Here is an 18,358-nt window from a genome sequence, read left to right on the forward strand (position 1 = left end):
TTCCGCTTCGAAGTAATTTTATATTAATTAAGGGTTCGTATCTCAAAATAGGTGCTCCGACTGCACGTACTCAGCAGGCAGGACTCTCTCGTGGTCAGGCAGCGTGGGAATATTTGTGAGTGGACTTTGTTTTCAATCATATGCATGGTTTTATTGATGAAAGATTTATGCATAATGTTTTTAATGGTTTATTGAATATATTATATTCATGGGTTGAATTTGATGTTTGTATAGCGCTTTGGCAATATATTTTGGGTTTGACATATTTAGGTATCGAGAGTATATTTTATATGGATTTTGGGAAAGTTATATATATATTCTCTATAGGCGAGATACTTGGGTTGTGGAGGTGAGTTCTGGAAGAACTTGAATATGAGGGGTTATTGAGAGAAGTTGTATGATTACACTATGTAAGTATCTTCCCCAGTTATTAGACTTCCCACACATGGCGTTGGATGTTCCGACGTATGGGAAGAATAGGTTATCAGTCTCACACGCGGCGTTGGATGTTCCAGCGTGTGAGACACTTTCCATATGCGGCGTTGGATGTTCCGGCGTATGGAAAGACTCTGCATATTGTTTGGGGTCATCACCCATGGCGTTGGATGTTCCAGTGTGTGATGATCCAGTCTGCGTACGTAGCACTTAGTTTTGGAGCTACACATGGCGTTGGATGTTCCGGTGTGTGAGCTATGGAGTTTCGTCCCCCGGTTGGACCGTTCATCCCTAAACGCAGGATAACACCTGGAAATCCTGCGGGCTAGTTAAACGATCCTCCGGTTGGATTGTTTCCCCGGTACCTAGGTAGTGTAATGAGTATATTGTATAGTATTATAGGTATATAGTTATATATAGTTATATATAGTTATGAGAGTGAAGCAATTAGAGTTTATCAGTGGGTTGGTAGAAACAGCAAGATTGTAAGAATGTGGTTTATGGATGAAATGATTTGTGTTTTTAAATAGTTTTAATGAAATATATTTTGAGTAATTAAATTATGAATTGTGAATCTATATGGCTTGAGCATTACTTTTATACGGTGGGGTTACTATGTTGTTTTAACTCCAAATCTTGTTTTTGTCCACTCACATGTTTTCTGTTTTGCTCCCCCCAGCCAGTAGTCGCTCCAGGAAGCGTGCAAGTGGTGTACAAGGCTCGAACTGTGAACTTTCCTAGTTAGGATCTGAGTAATTTCTTCTACTCAACTGTTCTTGTAAACTAAATTCAGTAGATGCTCTGTTATCGCCCATGGTAGATTTTACCTGTGAGGCCAGAGGCCATTTAGTGTGTTTTGTGGTATTATGAAAGCATGCTGCTGGTTGGGATTATTTTGTATGTTGCAGGTTGAAATTTTTGTTGGGTTTGCTTAATTTACAGGGGAGACTCTGCCAAAATTGTGGTAGAGAGTCTCGATTTTTAGTAAATGGGCCCAGCATCGGAATGATGTCGGAACAAAGACGGGGTCCGCTTCGGTTTTCGAAAAATTCCGGGACGGATCCTGTCATCATTACTCACTTTAATTACAAATTTACATTGTCCAAACCAAGGCTGAGTATCAGGTTTTATATTGTTTCATAGACAACACATGCACGTAACCCCCAGAGCTGAGTTTCCCCTGCCCATGTAGCTGTACCAATTTGGAATCTTGCTTCCATGAAGGAAAATGCTAAATATACCACATTCATACACTACCTGTTTGATGGAAATCATATGTACAGGTCATATAATTCATAGTGATAATAACGAGAAAGAGAGAGAGAGAGAGAGAGAGAGAGAGAGAGAGTAGGGATGGTAAAAATCCCCGTCGGGGCGGGTCCCCGACCCTAACAGGGGAAGATTTTGAGGCCAAATGGGTATCGGGTATGGAGATCTCCGAACTTGAAAAATCCCCTACGGGTATGAGGAGGGGATGGTATTGGCGTCCTCATCCCCGAACCCGACCCGAAAATATATATGTTTATATTTAAATAAATAAATAAATATAATTATATTATTTATGTTTAACTTTAAGTTAACCATCCTCTCCTAATTCTTCCTAATCTTCTTTGGAATTTCATATTGATGTGATTTTGAATAGTTGAGTTGAACTTTATAGTTAATTTGGATGTGTTGAATGATAATTTAATATGAAACTTAATGTTAAAATGTATGAAAAATATTTTTTATGCAAAAAAAATCTGGGATTTGGGGCGGGTATGGGCAGGGGCGGAGCTATAGCCAGGCCTGCCATGGCCCTGGCCCCCCCACTTAATTATTAATCTCTTGTAATATATTATAAAATATATGATATAGCAATACAATTACTGCAATTAGATTAGTGATGGCCCTCCCAGTTGAAGATAAAAAACTTAGTAGAAGTGATTTTGAAATTTTGGCCCTTTCATACTAAGAATCATATCTCCGCCACTGGGTATGGGGAATATTCCCCGATGGGAACGGGGATGGGGATTCCCCGAAACCTATTAAACGGGAGTGGGGATGTTGACCAGAGAAGGGGATGGTATTGTCATACCCGGCCCCTACCCGACCCGTTGCCATCCCTAAGAAAGAGGGAGAGAGAGTGTGTGTGTGTGTGTGTTTGTGTGTATCCCTGCAAGCTCCAAAGCCCTGTAGAGGTGATCTGCAAACACCTTGCGTGTATCTTCGCCTCTCAAACTCAAGAATGCATGATAGCTGCCACACTTTTATTTAGAGGAGGAAGCCATTGAAATTAAGTAACTGCCCCGCAATGAGTGGATGAAAAAGAGCTCATGCATTGCGCAGTTTGTATTATATGCAAATAGAGAAAAAAAAACAAAGATAAAAACAATGAGAAATGGATGGATGATCAGGGTGACCAAAGTCAATGTCCATTGTCTTTCAGCCACCTAACAAAAAGAAAAGTTATTCTTTATAAGTAAATTTGCAATGTTTCATAGTTAATAAAAATAAAAAAAATAAAAAACCAATGGTTACAGAGGAAGTATTTGCCCGTCCAGACTTGATACTTTGACGCTGATACTGACACACATTGAGGGGTTTTCCAGACTTGATACTTCTTCTCCTTCTCCAATTCATCATTTTTAAACAGCCACAACATATCTTGGTTCTTTTCGGGAGGCCTGCTCTAACTGGCCAATAGGTCCACTTAACACCTTTTGTCTCATTAGTTACTCATGCTCCTGTTGGGGAACCAATCTGGAATCTTGTTTATTGTTCAAACAGCTAGTACCAGCTGGGCCATAAAAAAAATCAACCTATTGGAAACTCAAGGCTATGATTTCAACTTAGTGCAAATCAACCTAATAACATTCCAAATTTTAAATAAGAGGGCGGCACGGGCAGTAAAAAAGAGAATGTAATTGCTAGAAGAAAACCGGGGAGAACATCGACATAAAAATAAATAAATAAAAGAAAAGGAAAAGAACAATGGTTTAGGCCCAAACATTGCAGATCTTGCAATTGTTTATGCAAGCACTCAAATTTTGTTGCTCCACAAGCAACCCTTGGATTCCAGAGAACCAATTAAAATTTATACCTCACACAAGAATGCAATGATGCAATAAATCTAACAAAATCATTGAATATATTCTAAAATTATATGACCAAGAAAAACAGAAAATGAGACTCACTGGAGACAATTAATATTGCTGATGTTTCTCTTACAACGGTCAAAGAACAATGCTGGATGAAGGCCAATCCTTCGTGGAGGATGAACATCTTGATCAAATAAGTATGAATATTCAAGAGACGCTGCGTTCATCTGGCTATTTGAGAATTGACATTGATGAATACGAGCCCGATGGTTAGATAAAAAGTATTTGCCCGCCCCGAATTGATACTTGGATGCTGATGCTGATACATTTCCAGCAGCAGCAATCTGGCTCGAAGGAGGTGTTTCCTGTTGGATTGTTATATTTTCACTTTTTGATGGGTCCTTCTCATACACAAGCTGGATACAGAACTCCTTTGCCCAGAAACTAAATTCCTCATTTATCGAAACATGCACTTGTTCTCCTTCCTCCAATTCATCATTTTCAAACCGCCAGTGGCTTAGCCATAGCATGTCTTGGTTCTTTTTTGGGAGACCTGCTGCAACTGGGCAATAGGTCCACTTAAGACCTTTGGTCTCATTACTAACTTTAAGAAAGTTTGTAGCACTAAACCAAAATGGGCGGCGTGAATACATAACACATACATTTAACCCTCGGATCTTGAGATTAAGATGTGAAGGTAGAATAATAGACAAAACAGAATTACCCATGCTCCTGTAGGTGAACCAATCTGGAATTTTGTTTCCTTGAACAAAAATACTAATTATGCCACATTCATACAGTGCCTGTTTCATATAAATCATATGTTACAATGACAAGTTAATTATTCAAACACAGAGAGAGAGAGAGAGAGAGAGAGAGAGAGAGAGAGAGAGAGAGAGAACCTGGAGGGGACCCTTCCTTGTTGTACATGTCATGTAGTTGGTCATTTCAACTTCAGTACTTCCTCCTGTGGATTCCAAATTAAACAGGCCCATATCACTGATCATTTCTATGTCAACCCTTCCCAATGGTTTTATGTTGAACAAGCTTTGAACTTCATGTAACTTCTTGCATTTCCAAAGACTTGAATCCAATGATTCAAACATGTTTGGTAGATTCGTTATTCTTTCAAGTGATGTACAATAACTTGCATGCAATTTTCTTAGACTCCGTGGGAGCTTTGGAAGAGTGCGTAGCTTTGTGCAACCTTGTATCTCAAGAGTCTGGAGCATAATAAGACCGTTCATGTTTTCTGGTAGCCTCAGAATTGGGTTTCTACTTAGATTCAAATGCTTCAACAAGGACAAGATACTAAGATCACCAGGAATCTCTGACAGATTGCAGTCAGCCAGACTTAAGGTTCCTAAGCAATTTGGCCAGATTTCCATGGACAAACTGGCTGATTCAAGCTTATTTCTTGGTGATACCCATGACCTCCACAACCATATCGATTGCCATATTTTTTCTGATAACATATTTAATTTCTTCCTAACTCTAGTTGTAGAGTGTAAGTGATTAGCAGCAGTCGTACTGGTATGAAGCACAAGCTTTGAGCACCCAGAAAGATCAAGTTCCTGAAGAGATCTCAACATGCTAATTCTTGTTGGAAGCTTCATGAGACTTCTGCAGTCTTTTAGATTCAAGAAGATGAGTTTCTCCAGGTTTCCTAGGGATTCATCAATCACAACCAAATTTATGCAGTCTTTAAGAATCAATTTCTCAAGGTTAGGGACTCCTGACAAGTCGGGGGTTGTCACAAGGCTATGTGAATGACTGAGATTAAGAATTTTCAGTCCTGGAAGAAACTGTTTGAAAAAGATGGCAATTAGTTTGATTGAGTATATATAATGATACATAAACTTGTGGAGAGAGAGAGAGAGAGAGAGAGAGAGATTAGTATCATACCCTGGTTCCCTTCCAAACATGTTGTAGGGTGCTATTTCGTAGGTCAAGACCAACCAGATTTTCCAAATAAAATTTTTCTGGTATTGATTTTAAAGGGAATCCTCGCCAGCACAACCATATTAATTTTTTTGGAAAATCTTCATAATCTCCACCGACTTTTACATTATCGAGCAGGAGCAGTTCAAGATTGTGCATTCTTCTAAATGCCTCTGCCTTGAAGTCTACCTCATTTGATGCAGCAGCTGAATTTGTTGAGGAAGAGTTAATTGATATCCAAGAGAAGTAACCAAGTCGACGTCGTCTTGAACAATTTCCATCAAAATCTTCAACATGGCACCGGTTTTGGTTACTTGTACTAAATATTGCCTCGCTAGGAAGGTTGAGCATGAGTCCCTTAATAGTTTCTGTTCCCTGCTACGAGATCAGAACATCTGGTAAGTAACAAGTTCACAAGCATTGCACAAATATAAAAGAGAGCAAGTTTCTTACAGTTAATTTTCTCAAAACATCAGAGGCATCTTTATGCCACACTCTACTACGCTTTCCAGGGTCCTCGGGTGATTCTTCACGAATAATTGCCCTTCCCATGTCTCTAAGTAATTGATGCATGATCAACCTGTTGTCTATATCAATTTCCACTAGACATCTATCAACTAGATTTTGAATTCCAATCCTTGTGTAAAAATTTAAATTGTCTAGTACTGTAATTGTATAACCCATCTTCTTTTCTATGAAGAAACAGACAATATGAAGGAATAAATTCCTGTCATGATCATCTTTTAGAGAATCAAAGCTTATTCTAAGAATCTTTTGAATCTTGTCATCAGGAATCACGTGCAACTTCTGTAATGCACTTTGCCATAGATCTACACTTTTTCCAAATAGAGAAGATCCCAAAACTTGGAGAGCTAGTGGAAGGCCTTCACAGTGTTGTACTACAGATCTTGAAAGGTTCATGTAACCTTTGATAGGATGCGCTTGTTTGAAGGCATGCCAACTGAAAAGCTCCAGTGATTCACCCTCACCTAATCCTTTAACCTTAAACATTGCATAAACTGCATGATCATTTAACAGATTTTCATGTCTAGTTGTTACGATAATTTTACTTCCTGGATGAAACCATTCTCGCATTCCAAGAATTGCATTGAATTGCTCAGAGTGATTCACATCATCAAGGACTATAAGAACCCTTTTGCAACGCACAAGAAGTTTGATCTTGCTCATTCCTTCATCTATGCTGTATATTTTCTTTGTTTTCCCTTTTTGGATATCCGAAAGAAGTATTCTTTGCAAGCAAACCAGACCATTAGGTTGTTCTGACGCTGCTCTAACATCTGGAAGAAAGCTGCTACCTTGAAATTTTTCAAAGTTCTGCTTATAAGCAGCTTTGGCAATAGTGGTTTTGCCAACTCCACCCATCCCATAGATAACAGCTACACCAACATCTTTGATCCATCCTTCAACCACATGTTTATGCCTCTCACACGATTATCTATTCCAACCACATAGGGAGCCATGTTCGGTGTTGTGTGATTCAGTTTATTTTCAATCTCTTCAACAATATTTTGGATAAACTGCGACTCGTACCTATAAATGGTTGATATCACAGTATACATTAAGTGTTTGAGTGGTTGTGTGTGAGTTTATAGTTAGAAGAATGCAATGGTTGATATATCATCCATTGAAATGAAAGATAGCCCCCATGCTATCGTCAATTGAGCATAGGATAGTAAGCAATTGAATCTTCTAATTCAAACTGCTACTTAGTTACTTGAAAGAAAATACAAGCAAAATCCAACCTTAATTCCATATATAAAGCTTCACTAATATTACACTAAATCAACAGGCACTTGCAATTTGTTTTCATATTGTAGCTGTTTTGAGCAAGGATTCCTGTTATTATTCATTTAAATTCTAATGAAGTGTGCTTAATTGTTGACGAATGTATAAATACCTTCCAAAAACTATGTCGAGGAATTAGAGAAGTGAAAATACTTTAGAATAAAAATCAATAAATTACCGATCTCCTAAGACCATCCCTCCCAGATCTTCTACATCTCTAAGAGCTCTTCTCCACCCCTCCACCTTGTCGATGTCCTCCTTGAAGTGATCTTCAGGTCCAGAAAATGAATTTGCAAAACTACCAGTCAGCTTCCTAACATGGGATGGATCCACATCATAGAAAACTAGCATCACCATGAGTCCATCATCAGCTTTTCTACGTTCCATGATCTTCACAAGTTCGTCCAAGCACCATGTTGAGGAAGCGTAGTTCTTCGAGAAGACAATTATCGATACTCGTGATTCTTGTACTGCTCTCTGTATCTCAGCTGCAATGTTTGCTCCTCTCTTGATCTCATCATCGTCTCTAAAGGTGTGGAATCCAGCCTGCTCCAAAGCCCTGTAGAGGTGATCCGTAAACCCCTTGCGTGTATCTTCGCCTCTGTAACTCAAGAACACATCGTAAGTACACCGGTAAAAGGTGGAAGAAGCATCCAGCTGGGCTATTATAGCAGCCATTTGGAAGCACTCGATCTCTGTCTAGTAATAATAATGGATCAGGAAGAGTTCATATATGTAGTTTGTGTTTGTGAGAGGCAGTACCCAGAATTATATGCAAATGGAGAACAAAATAACGATAAGAAAAGTGGGTGGTGGATGATCAAAGTGAAAAGCCCCAGCAGCCACACATATGATCCAACTCCAGAGGAAGCTTCCTCTGTGCTTTTTGTCTTTGAGGTCAAGTCAACGAGGAAGCTGCTTCTCTAAGAGCATCTCCACCCATAAGGGCTAAGGCAAGGGTAAGGGCAAGCAAGGGCTGCCACTATTCATGTGAATAGTGGCAGCCTTGCCTTTTTTGTTTCCATCCCAAAAGGCTAGGGCAAGGGCAATAAAAAAAAAAAAGAATATGCAACAAAATATAAACTTGTTATGTATTTATAGGGAAAGTGAATAAAATTGTTATGTATTTATAGGGAAACATCCATAATTTTTTGGTATTTTTTTATATAAAAAATTGAATTTTTTTCGATTTTTTTGAATTTATTTTTGCTCGTTGACGTCAGCGCCCTTGGGCTGAAGCCCAGGCAAGATCTGCCCTTGGGCTTGCCCAGGCTGGTGGGACCCAGGCCTTGCCCGGGCTGTTGGTTGCGTGCTGGAGGTCAATTGGGCTCGCGAAAGCAGCCTTTTGCCTGGTTTTGGGTGCGCGCTGGACTTGCTCTAAGACAAACAATTTTTTTCATGCACAAATGTAAACAATTTATTTTCCTGTGTATTGACTGATGAATAAGAGGCCAATTCCACCTAAATATTCCTGCACCTTGAATCCCAAGCTAAACACAATCGGCTGTAAATCCCCACAGCTCAGCTTCCACTACAGAGCTAGACCCCAAGTTGGCTCGGATTCTATCCCAGTCACTCTCAGGCGAAATATGGTTATGTAAAGGTGTTACGAAGTTTCAAATGATTGCTCAACTAGAATACCTGTTTGATTGAACAACCCAATCGGCAAATTAACTTATTAATTAATACGAAAATTCGGCAAATTAACTTATTAATTAATACGAAAATTTACAGGAAATTTGAAATGCACTTTATTTAAAAACACCCTAAAAAGCACAATATCCGTCTTCAGCCCCTCCTGCTTAAACAAAGGAGGGCAATAGGTCCACATAAGACCCTTGGTCACATGCACAAGACGATTATGAATGCATACGCATAAAAGAGCACATTTCTTACAGTTAATTTTCTCAAAACATTAGAGGTATCTTTATGCCACATTCTATTACGTTTTCCAAGGTCCTCATGTGATTCTTCACAAATAATTCCAAGAGGGGTCATGTGACCCCATGCCGACTGGAAAATTTGCAGTGGAGGTCCTCAAACGACCCCATGGATGGCTGCTGTGCGACCCTCAATAGCACACCATGTGTTTGACGACCTTGCACTGTTGGCGTTTCTTTTTTTTTTCACAAGCTCCTGGCCAAAACGACATCGTTTTGGTCCAGGCGCATTCAAATTTTTTTAAATGACCTAGCTTGAAACGACGTCATTTGGAGCCCGGCTTTATAAAAAACAATTTCTCCACCCAGTCCTTTACCCGAGTCTAGCAGAACCCTTAATTCCCAATTACTTTCACATTCCCTCTCATCCATAACCACATGAGAGCCAGATGGCTGTTCTTCAAGACCAGAAACAGAGCTCCTCTTGCCCACCAACATCCAATGTCCACTCTTTCTTTCTCTCTCTAAGATATGTTTACGGTTTTTCTCGCAAACTGAGTATTTGTTTGGTTTTGTTTACAAATAATTTGCAGAGTAATAGGGGAAGACCACCAAAGAACAAGGAAAAACTGTTTCATTTCATCCCTCGCTCAGTCACTGATGAGTAAAACAATTATGAGAAACGCTATGCTTTCTTCCTTTAATTGATTGATATTGTTATTTAGATTAGAGTTTATAATTGATTGATGATGGTATATAAAGTTTTTAATTCAATTGAAATTGAAATTTGTTTGATTTATTATATGAGATTTGTGTTTTCATTAATGGTTTATTGATAGTATTTTAATTAATTGATTAAGGCTTGTGTTTTGATTAATTGATTAGGGTTTTGTGTTTTGATTTGTTTTTTTTTTTTCGTTGTTGGTTGATTAGGAATGAAATTGCTATGGCTTTAATTTTTCAATCCTATTTCGTCTAAAAAATATTTTCCAACTTTTACACTCATGGTGTGTTTATTAATCAGGAATTGAATTCCGTCTATGGAGAATTCCTTCGTTTACTTCACATCAAGGAATTGAAAAGTAAGCAGGGCCCACACAAAATTAGGAATTGAATTCCTGATTTTGGAGGAATTCAATTTCGAAATGGGAGGTGGTATTCTAATTCCTAGAGAATTCACCCATTAGGAATTTATCTTTTTTACCCATTATATCCTCACACAATTTTCAAATTTTCAAATATGTCATCTACTTTAACCCAAAAATGAGAATATTTTAGTAATTAATACTACTCATACCCCAATTCCATATGGTTTAGTAAACAACTTCAATAGGAATTCGGAATCTAACTCCCCTCAATCCATATGGTTTAGTAAACAACTTCATTAGAAATCGGGAATCTAATTCTCCTCAATCCACCTTCTCCTCAATTCAATTCATCCTTAATTCAATTCCTCCTAATCCAATTACAGATTAATAAACATGCCATCAATGTAAACCAATTCCATCATGGATGGGTACTTTAAAGTATAAGCTTCAGTGCACACACGCTTGAAGTTTGGTAGATTACGAAGCATGATGGACTTCACTAAAGGAAGTTCCATTTCCTCTGCATGTTCTGCTTCTGTCTCTGCAACAATTTCTTCCATCATTCAACAGTCCATAACTTTTATCTGCCCTAGGCTGATAAGAAGTTTGAATATGGAAGGTGAAAACAAATACCTCATTTGGTCACAACCAAGGACTAAAATATCGACAAAATATCGAGAATATTATCGTTTTTTCGAGTCTAGAGATATAGTTTGAAACATATCCATACATAGGGTTCAGGGTTTAGAGTTTAAGGTTTAATACCTGCCATCAGAGTGCCACTTAATCCGAAAGACCCATTTACAGCCAACTAGAGCATGCAGGAGGGAATGAGGAACCAGAGACCATGTATTGTTTTTAAGGAGGGCGTTGATTTCTTCGGTCATGGCGGAACGCCATTTTGCATGTTTTTTAGCCCGAGAGAAGCAAGTGGGTTCATTAGTAACATTAACTGAAAATAAACCATGAGGGAGGGGGTACCGCACAGTTCCATCAATGCGTGTTTTGGGTTGCACTCCCAAATTGATTGGGCAAATTCATGACCCACGGTTAAGGAGAGAACAGCAGGAAATAGAGTTGTGGTGATGTAGCTGATGAGGAGTTTGTCATGTTGGTACCAAGAGAGAAAATCAAGGTTAGATTTGGTAACAGTAGTGGTTGAGGAGGGAGTGTCGGGGGCAGCAGATGGAGTAGTGGTAGTTGAGGTGATAAATTCAGACGGTGAAGGATTTGATCCATCAACAAACTTCCAGAGGTCATGACCGATGAGGAACGGCTTGATTTGGCAGAGCCAAAGAAGGTAATTGGAGGCATCAAGTTTGAGGAAGTGGGAGGTGTTAGGGCCGGGAAGAGAGGAGGCCATGAGGATCGAAAAGAAAGATAGGGTGAGACTTCAGGGGAAGAATTGAAAGGCTGATACCATGTAAAGGAGAATTTCCCGATGAATATTTCATTAGCTTTGATACAGCTTATATACACACTTTAGTAGAGATACAAAAAGTAAGAAATATGAAATACAATCAATTACAATTAATTAATAATTAGAATCAGTGACAGCTATTATCTAATCAAGGTAATGAAGGAGAAGATCTTGCAGAGCAATTGAACGAGAGTTCACCGAGCTTGATTGCTGCACTAACAGTATCTTAGCACTCTAATAGATGCTGACAGTTCCGAAAAACTCGTATGTATGAAAGATAAAACCTTGAGCTTCATCCCTTTCAACATGCTTTCTAGAAAAAATTCTGAAATTTCGCTATTTTCTAGTTGTAGAAGTTTAAGTTTTTGATACTCCAAACCATCTTTCAAAATGCGGTCATCAATATTAACAGCATTCAGTGAAACTGCAGTGTACTGTTTCCATGTAGGTTTTATTTGCCAACTTCTATATTCAGCTTGACCTTGTACCAAAAAAAACATCCACATCTTGGGCAGTAATTGATATGGCAATCACGCTACGAACTATGCCGTGCATTTTGGTACAGCCTTCCTTGCTACTATCTAGCAGCAAAAACCTCCTGTTTAGTTTGACAACCAACGAATGTACTCGCATTCTTGCTACCTCCACTGAATCAAACTTGTCAGAAATTATTCCTTGCCCCCACGCATATCTAACCAAATAATAGATTGGAATATCGTAACCTTGTGGAAATAAACAGCATAGTAAAAAGCATGACTTGAGTTCATCGTTCTCCAATCTTTCATAACAGAGTTTTATACTAGAATAATACGCTTGGGATGAATTTCATGAAGGAAATTAACCACTTAGAAAACTTGAAGTTTCATTTGAACATCAACATAGAAAATAAAATCATAGCAATGGAAGCTTAAGCATAAATCTATGAGTTCAAAAAACAGAACTTTACCCAAGTATCTTTTAAGCCAAGTGATTTAAGTGCAATAAATTCCTAGAACATATTTGTTGTGAATTTAAGACAACATGAAAAATGGAGATTATAAAGGTTAGTCCACTACTACAAAAATGAAAAAGACAACTATAAAACAACGACGGAATAAATAAATATCATCTTTGTGTTTAGAAAGACAACGGTAATAGAAAACCGTTGTGGATAAGTAATTTAAACACCTCAAAAATCGAGATCCGCTTGGGTATTTTTAAACACGACGCCTCAAACTTACAAAACGTCATCTTATTAAAATGTTTTCTCCAAACGTACACTCTTAACCCCAAAAACAACGACAGTAGGTATGAAGCTACCAACGTAGACAGTAAAGACAACATTTTACCTAAACTACTGCCTTTTTAACTGGTAGTTAACCACGACAAACTCTTCTAAATCAGCGTCATATAATTTCAAAGGAATCCACGTCAGTAGTTACATAATCAGCGCCGAATTAATGTCATATACTGTAACACCTTGACCCAATTTTAACTATTCATTTAAATGATTTAATTTAATTAATTGTGAAATTATAATTTTATCCTCGGGAGGCTCAAATCGGAGTTTTAATGAAGAAGTTACGATGAACGGAAGTGCAGTGACAAAACCACAAATATTTTAAAGTTGGATTTTAAAAACCCAACAGATCTCTCTCTCTCTCTCTCTTTCTCCCCTCCCCCGCGACCTTACCTCCCTCTCTTGCGCGATAACCACAGACGACCGTACTTTAGCCAGTAGTTTCTTCCTCTAGCCACCGTAGACAACAAGACCGGTCACAAATGAACTGGCCCGCCACCCTCTTTCCATCCCGCCCCATCTCTGTCTCAGCTAGCTGCTCCGGCGCCGGCAAAAAAGCCAAAACAGACCAGTTTTTCCTCGAATTTTTCCGCGTCGTTTCCAACAATTCCGACCATCATTTGTGTCGATCCAGGTATGCTTTCTCATCCTTTCAATGTGATCTAGCTGATGGTTTGGTTGATTAGGATCTATTTTGAAGTTTAAAAACTCAATTTGAAACCTAAGTTTTGGCCAGTTTTCAGCTCGAATTTTCGACAAGCTCCAGCCACTTTTTGGCCATGGCCCAAGAACAAAAGTTGCTCCATTAGTTGTCTTGATCACATATGTATAGGTATTGATGCCTTTTTGAGAATTTTTCGATTACCGAAATTTTTCCAAGCCACCCACGCGTTGTCGAAGCGTGTGGCTGTGCGTGGGCCATGGTTGGGTGGCCTATTTGGTTCTAAAATGTTCGCCATGTCGTCCCAAGCACGATGGTGTGCTCGAATTTGAATTTGGTTATTGTTTGATGGTCGAACAGATTTACACATATTAGGCGTTATCCGGGTTCGATATATTTGGACCGTTGGATCGACTCCAATTCCAAATATGTTGATCTAGGTATCTCTAAGATCGTGTAGGAATTCACAAATCAGAATCGAAGCCTCGGATGCTCCGATTCAATGATTCAAAGATTACGTAAAACGGTGACTGTCCGATCGTGCGATCGCGAGCGATTTGGACCAAACTTGTAGGACGTGTTTAGTAAATGTTGTTGAACCGTAGGGACTTTCAAATCAGAAATCGGAGGTTGTGGGCCCCGCTAGCCCGGTTGACCAAGTTTGAGAAGTTTGACCACTCGGTGGACTGAGCATCTCCCGAGGTTATTTCACCAATCGAAACGCGTAGTTAGACCTTAGAAACTCCACCTTCGTCGTACACACACTTTGAATCTTGGGAAAACCAGGAGCTTGTTTTAAAGTTCTCGTCCGAAGTATTTTAATTAATCTAGTCTTTGAATTCTTCAAAAGATATTCCGGCTCAGTGTACTCAACAAGCAAGACCCTCTCATGGTCAAGCAGCTTTGAATTATCTGTGAGTGGACTTTGTTTTTAAATAATAATCATTACTTTCAAAGATGCAAAACTGTGCATAATGGGTTATTTGATTATTGAGTTTATTATATATTCAAATGTGAAATATAATGTTGTTATGAAAGTATTGGAAGTATATTTGGATATTTGCAGATTGTGATTATTTTGAATTGTTATATGCTATTTTTGAGAGTTACTATCTATACTTGGATGTATGTTGGGTACATGGGATTGTTGGAAAGAGATTATGGAATGTGAGTTGGGTGTGTTTTATGTCAGTTTGGAGTGCTATTAGCACTACCCTATGTACCTCCCAGTTTTTGGAATACTTGGATTGTATACTTGGAATTATGGGATACTTGGATATGTTGGAACATGGGCACCCTTGACGGGGTATTTCGTAGACCCTTAGCCTGGTTAGTCGGCCCGTATAGGACTTGTCACAGGCATACGAGTATTGAGGATTCTGCTGTGCGTGCTAGTGAGCCCAGTCCCCCAGTTGGACGGCTTGATCCCTAGCCACATGGTCAATTGAGGATTCTTCCATGTGGTCTAGTCAAACAATCCCCCGGTTGGATGGATTCCCCGGTACAAGTTTGATAGTGGTCATACTTATATATGTACATATACCTTCGTTCTTGTTTATTGGTGAGAATCCTTCCTCGCTCGCGGAGCCAATGGGCCCGAGTTTTGTGTGAGAGTGGTTTGACGAAATGGAAAGGGTGTTGAGTGAGTTTGAGTATTAGTACACTATTATGAGATATGGTTCTTACCTTAGTTTTAATGGACTATATATGAATGTATCGGGTTTCAATTGCATGTTTTCTGCATCGTTTTCCAAACGGTGGAGTTAGTATGTTGTTGTTAACTTTAATAAAATTTGTTTTTGTCCACTTAGAAGTTTTTTGTTTTGCGCCCCTAGATAGTAGCTAGACTTGAACCGAGCGGCCGTGACGTGACTTGCACCACGGAGCCCCGAACTTCTGTAGGGCTACGTTTAATTGCTTTTATTTTCGTCGAACTTTATTGCGTTTGTAAACTGAAATTCTATAGAATTGCTTTGTTATCGCCCATGCTAGGGTTGGATGTAAGGCCAAATGCCTATTATGCTGCTGTTGGGATTATTTAAATGTGTTTGACAAGTTAAACATTTTTTGAGAAAGTCCGTTTTCCAGGGGAGACTGCCGAAATTTCGGCAGAAGTCTCGTTTCTCTTTTCCTTGATTTGGAAAAGAGACTATGATGTTAGTAAGTGGGCTGGGCATCAGTATGATGTCTGAAAAACCACAGGATTCGTTGCAGATTCTGAGGAATTCGAGGCCGGTCCTGTCATATACCACGACCGTAAAAATAAATTTCTCGATGTATGATGTCCTCATGTACTACTACGGCATTTATAATATTATTGTCGTATAAAGTTATAGCGAACCATGGTACTAGTAGCATAGATAACGACGTCTAAATGTAAAAATATCCATGTTGCTATATTACTGTTTTAAGACATGTTAAGTTAGTACAACACGACGATCTGTATAAATAAATGGTTGTGGTAAATATAATTTACCACTTCGATATTGTAGAATATAGCGTCTAGTTGTTTGTACCTAACCACGTCGGTTTCTTCAAAATGAGTGTCGTATAATATTATAGGAATCCACATCGTTAATTGAAAAATACCGTCATCTCTATTTCCTTTATATGACTGTCGTTCTGTGACCACCGTCTTCTGAAATTTGTATTGCTTTTTAAGATTTATTTTCTAGGTTTTGGCAGCCTACGAAGGTAGATCAACAAAATGACAAGTATGGAGTAAAAACACGACAGTTTATATGGAAAACTGTCATATGCGACATAATTTTTAGGTTTATTTACTAAATGAAATCATCAGAGAAAAGCAAATGAGATCCTAAGAGATGTGAAATCTTACCAATAGGAGCTATGTTCCTCATCACAATCAAATCACCAATATGAAAAGGACAATATTTTGGAAGTTAGTGATGTGTGTGTCATCAATATTTTGAACCTTCAGAGATATTAGAGAGACACACACATACCAACATCCAAATTATTGCCTCCCACCAAAATCCAGACCTTCAAAGAGGTAGAGAGAGCCAATGGGCTATGCAACTTGAGTTAGAGTTGGAACTCTAATAGAAAAGTAAAAGTGAAGACCGACTGAACAGCCTCAATTTATCTTTACATCTATATGGGTCCCAGGAAAAGAAAAGCCCACCTAATAATTTTAATTTGTAAGACATTGGTGGTTTTTTGCTTATGCCGTAATAAAGTATTACAACGTCGCTAGGAATCTAATTACCGTCGTCTAAATGATATACCACGTCGCAATTTTACAGCTACACGACGTATTAAGTAAGTACACCACTAGTCTGTACACATAAATGTCGTTATTGTAGAATATAGCATTGGGGTTATTCCACTAACCATGGCGGTTTATTCATAATAAGTGTTGTATTCACTTAATATACATATCGTCATGCTCGGGACGACATGAGGAACATTTTAGAACAAAATGGGCCACCTCACCATGGCCCACGTGCCGGCAGAGCATTGGTGTCTTGAGAAAATTCCGGCAAATGGAAAATTTTCAAAACACCCATCATTACCCATACCTACTTGATCGTGACAACTAGGGGAGCAACTTTTGGTCTTGAGCCACGGTCAAAAAGTGGCCGGAGCTTGCCCAAAAATCAACCCAAAAACTGGTCAAAACCTAGGTTCTAGATCGAGCTTCAAAAACCCAAAATTAACCCAAACCACTTGTATAGATAGCTAGAGCATACTGAGAGGGTGAGAAAACATACCTGGATTGACGAATTCTGTTGCTGGAGCCACCATAAAGCTTCAGTGGTCACGTCGATTTTCGAGCTCGTGGTGGTGACGTGATGGCCTGGGGTGGCGGGGCTTCAGCCAAACGCGTTTGCTAGCTCGTGCTGGTCATTTTTAGACTGATCCCAGGACCTGGCATGGCTGGAACTGCTCTAATGTTGGCCAAATGTGGTCGGTCTAGTTTGCAAAGGGAGAAAGTCAAGGGAGGAGGAGAGAGAGAGAGGGAGAGGAGAGAGAGACTAAGCTGCCTTTTTAAAATTCTGACTTTGAAATATTTACAGTTGTACCACTGTACTTCGTTTGACTGTAAATTCTTTGTTAAAACTTTGATTTGAGTCCACTATGTGTCTACGAACTCGTATCAACGAGCTCTATGCAACAGTGCCACTCAAATAAAATCCTTACAGATCGAAAAGACCTTATTCCAAGGCAAAATTGTAATTTTACAATTAAATAAATTAAATATAGTAAATAAATGGTTAAAATTGGGTCGGGATAGCACATAGCAAGTCCAATATGTTGACATGGAACAACATAAAGAAATGACAGGCGAAAAAGAGAAAAAAAACAACACGAATAAAGGGTAGTGGCATGAGTTGGAAACAAACTTTTTTCTTAAACATTTATTTTAAGAAAAATACGACAATTCATTCATACCCCAAAATAGTTTACAGAGAGAACTGAAGAAGAATACATCCCCAAATCCAGGAGGGTCCTAGCAAATCTAAAGATTAGATAGCAAGTGTTTGTACAAATAATTTCCAGAAGGAATATTCGGAAAAGATCTTCTTCTTCACCCGATCCTCTTCTTCCCCGATCATTTCAAAATAGATTTGCTCAACGGAGCACACTCAATGGGTGCTAGCCAAAAGCTCTGCAATGCCTAAGTGAATTAAATGGTCTTAGGAAGATACAACTTTAACTGAAAAAGATTGAGCTTTCTCTATGGTACAAGAGAAATGGGGGGCGACACGTGGCTGTAAAAGAGGGGGAAAGAAAGAGAGAGAGT

At 38.8% G+C, this 18,358-nt stretch overlaps 1 protein-coding gene across 1 annotated transcript; it reads right to left on the minus strand.

Moving 5' to 3' along the window:
• LOC18766121 (disease resistance protein RML1B) lies at positions 2,874–8,114 on the minus strand. Its single transcript, XM_020560829.1, has 7 exons — positions 7,445–8,114; positions 6,926–6,937; positions 5,910–6,865; positions 5,421–5,834; positions 4,418–5,320; positions 3,612–4,318; positions 2,874–3,281 (listed from the first exon to the last, which is right to left on the minus strand). The coding sequence occupies exons 1-7, from the start codon at positions 7,938–7,940 to the stop codon at positions 3,254–3,256; spliced, it is 3,516 nt and encodes a 1,171-aa protein (XP_020416418.1). The 5' UTR covers positions 7,941–8,114; the 3' UTR covers positions 2,874–3,253.

This window comes from Prunus persica, chromosome G3 (assembly GCF_000346465.2).
Source record: "Prunus persica cultivar Lovell chromosome G3, Prunus_persica_NCBIv2, whole genome shotgun sequence".
Taxonomy (NCBI): domain Eukaryota; kingdom Viridiplantae; phylum Streptophyta; class Magnoliopsida; order Rosales; family Rosaceae; genus Prunus; species Prunus persica.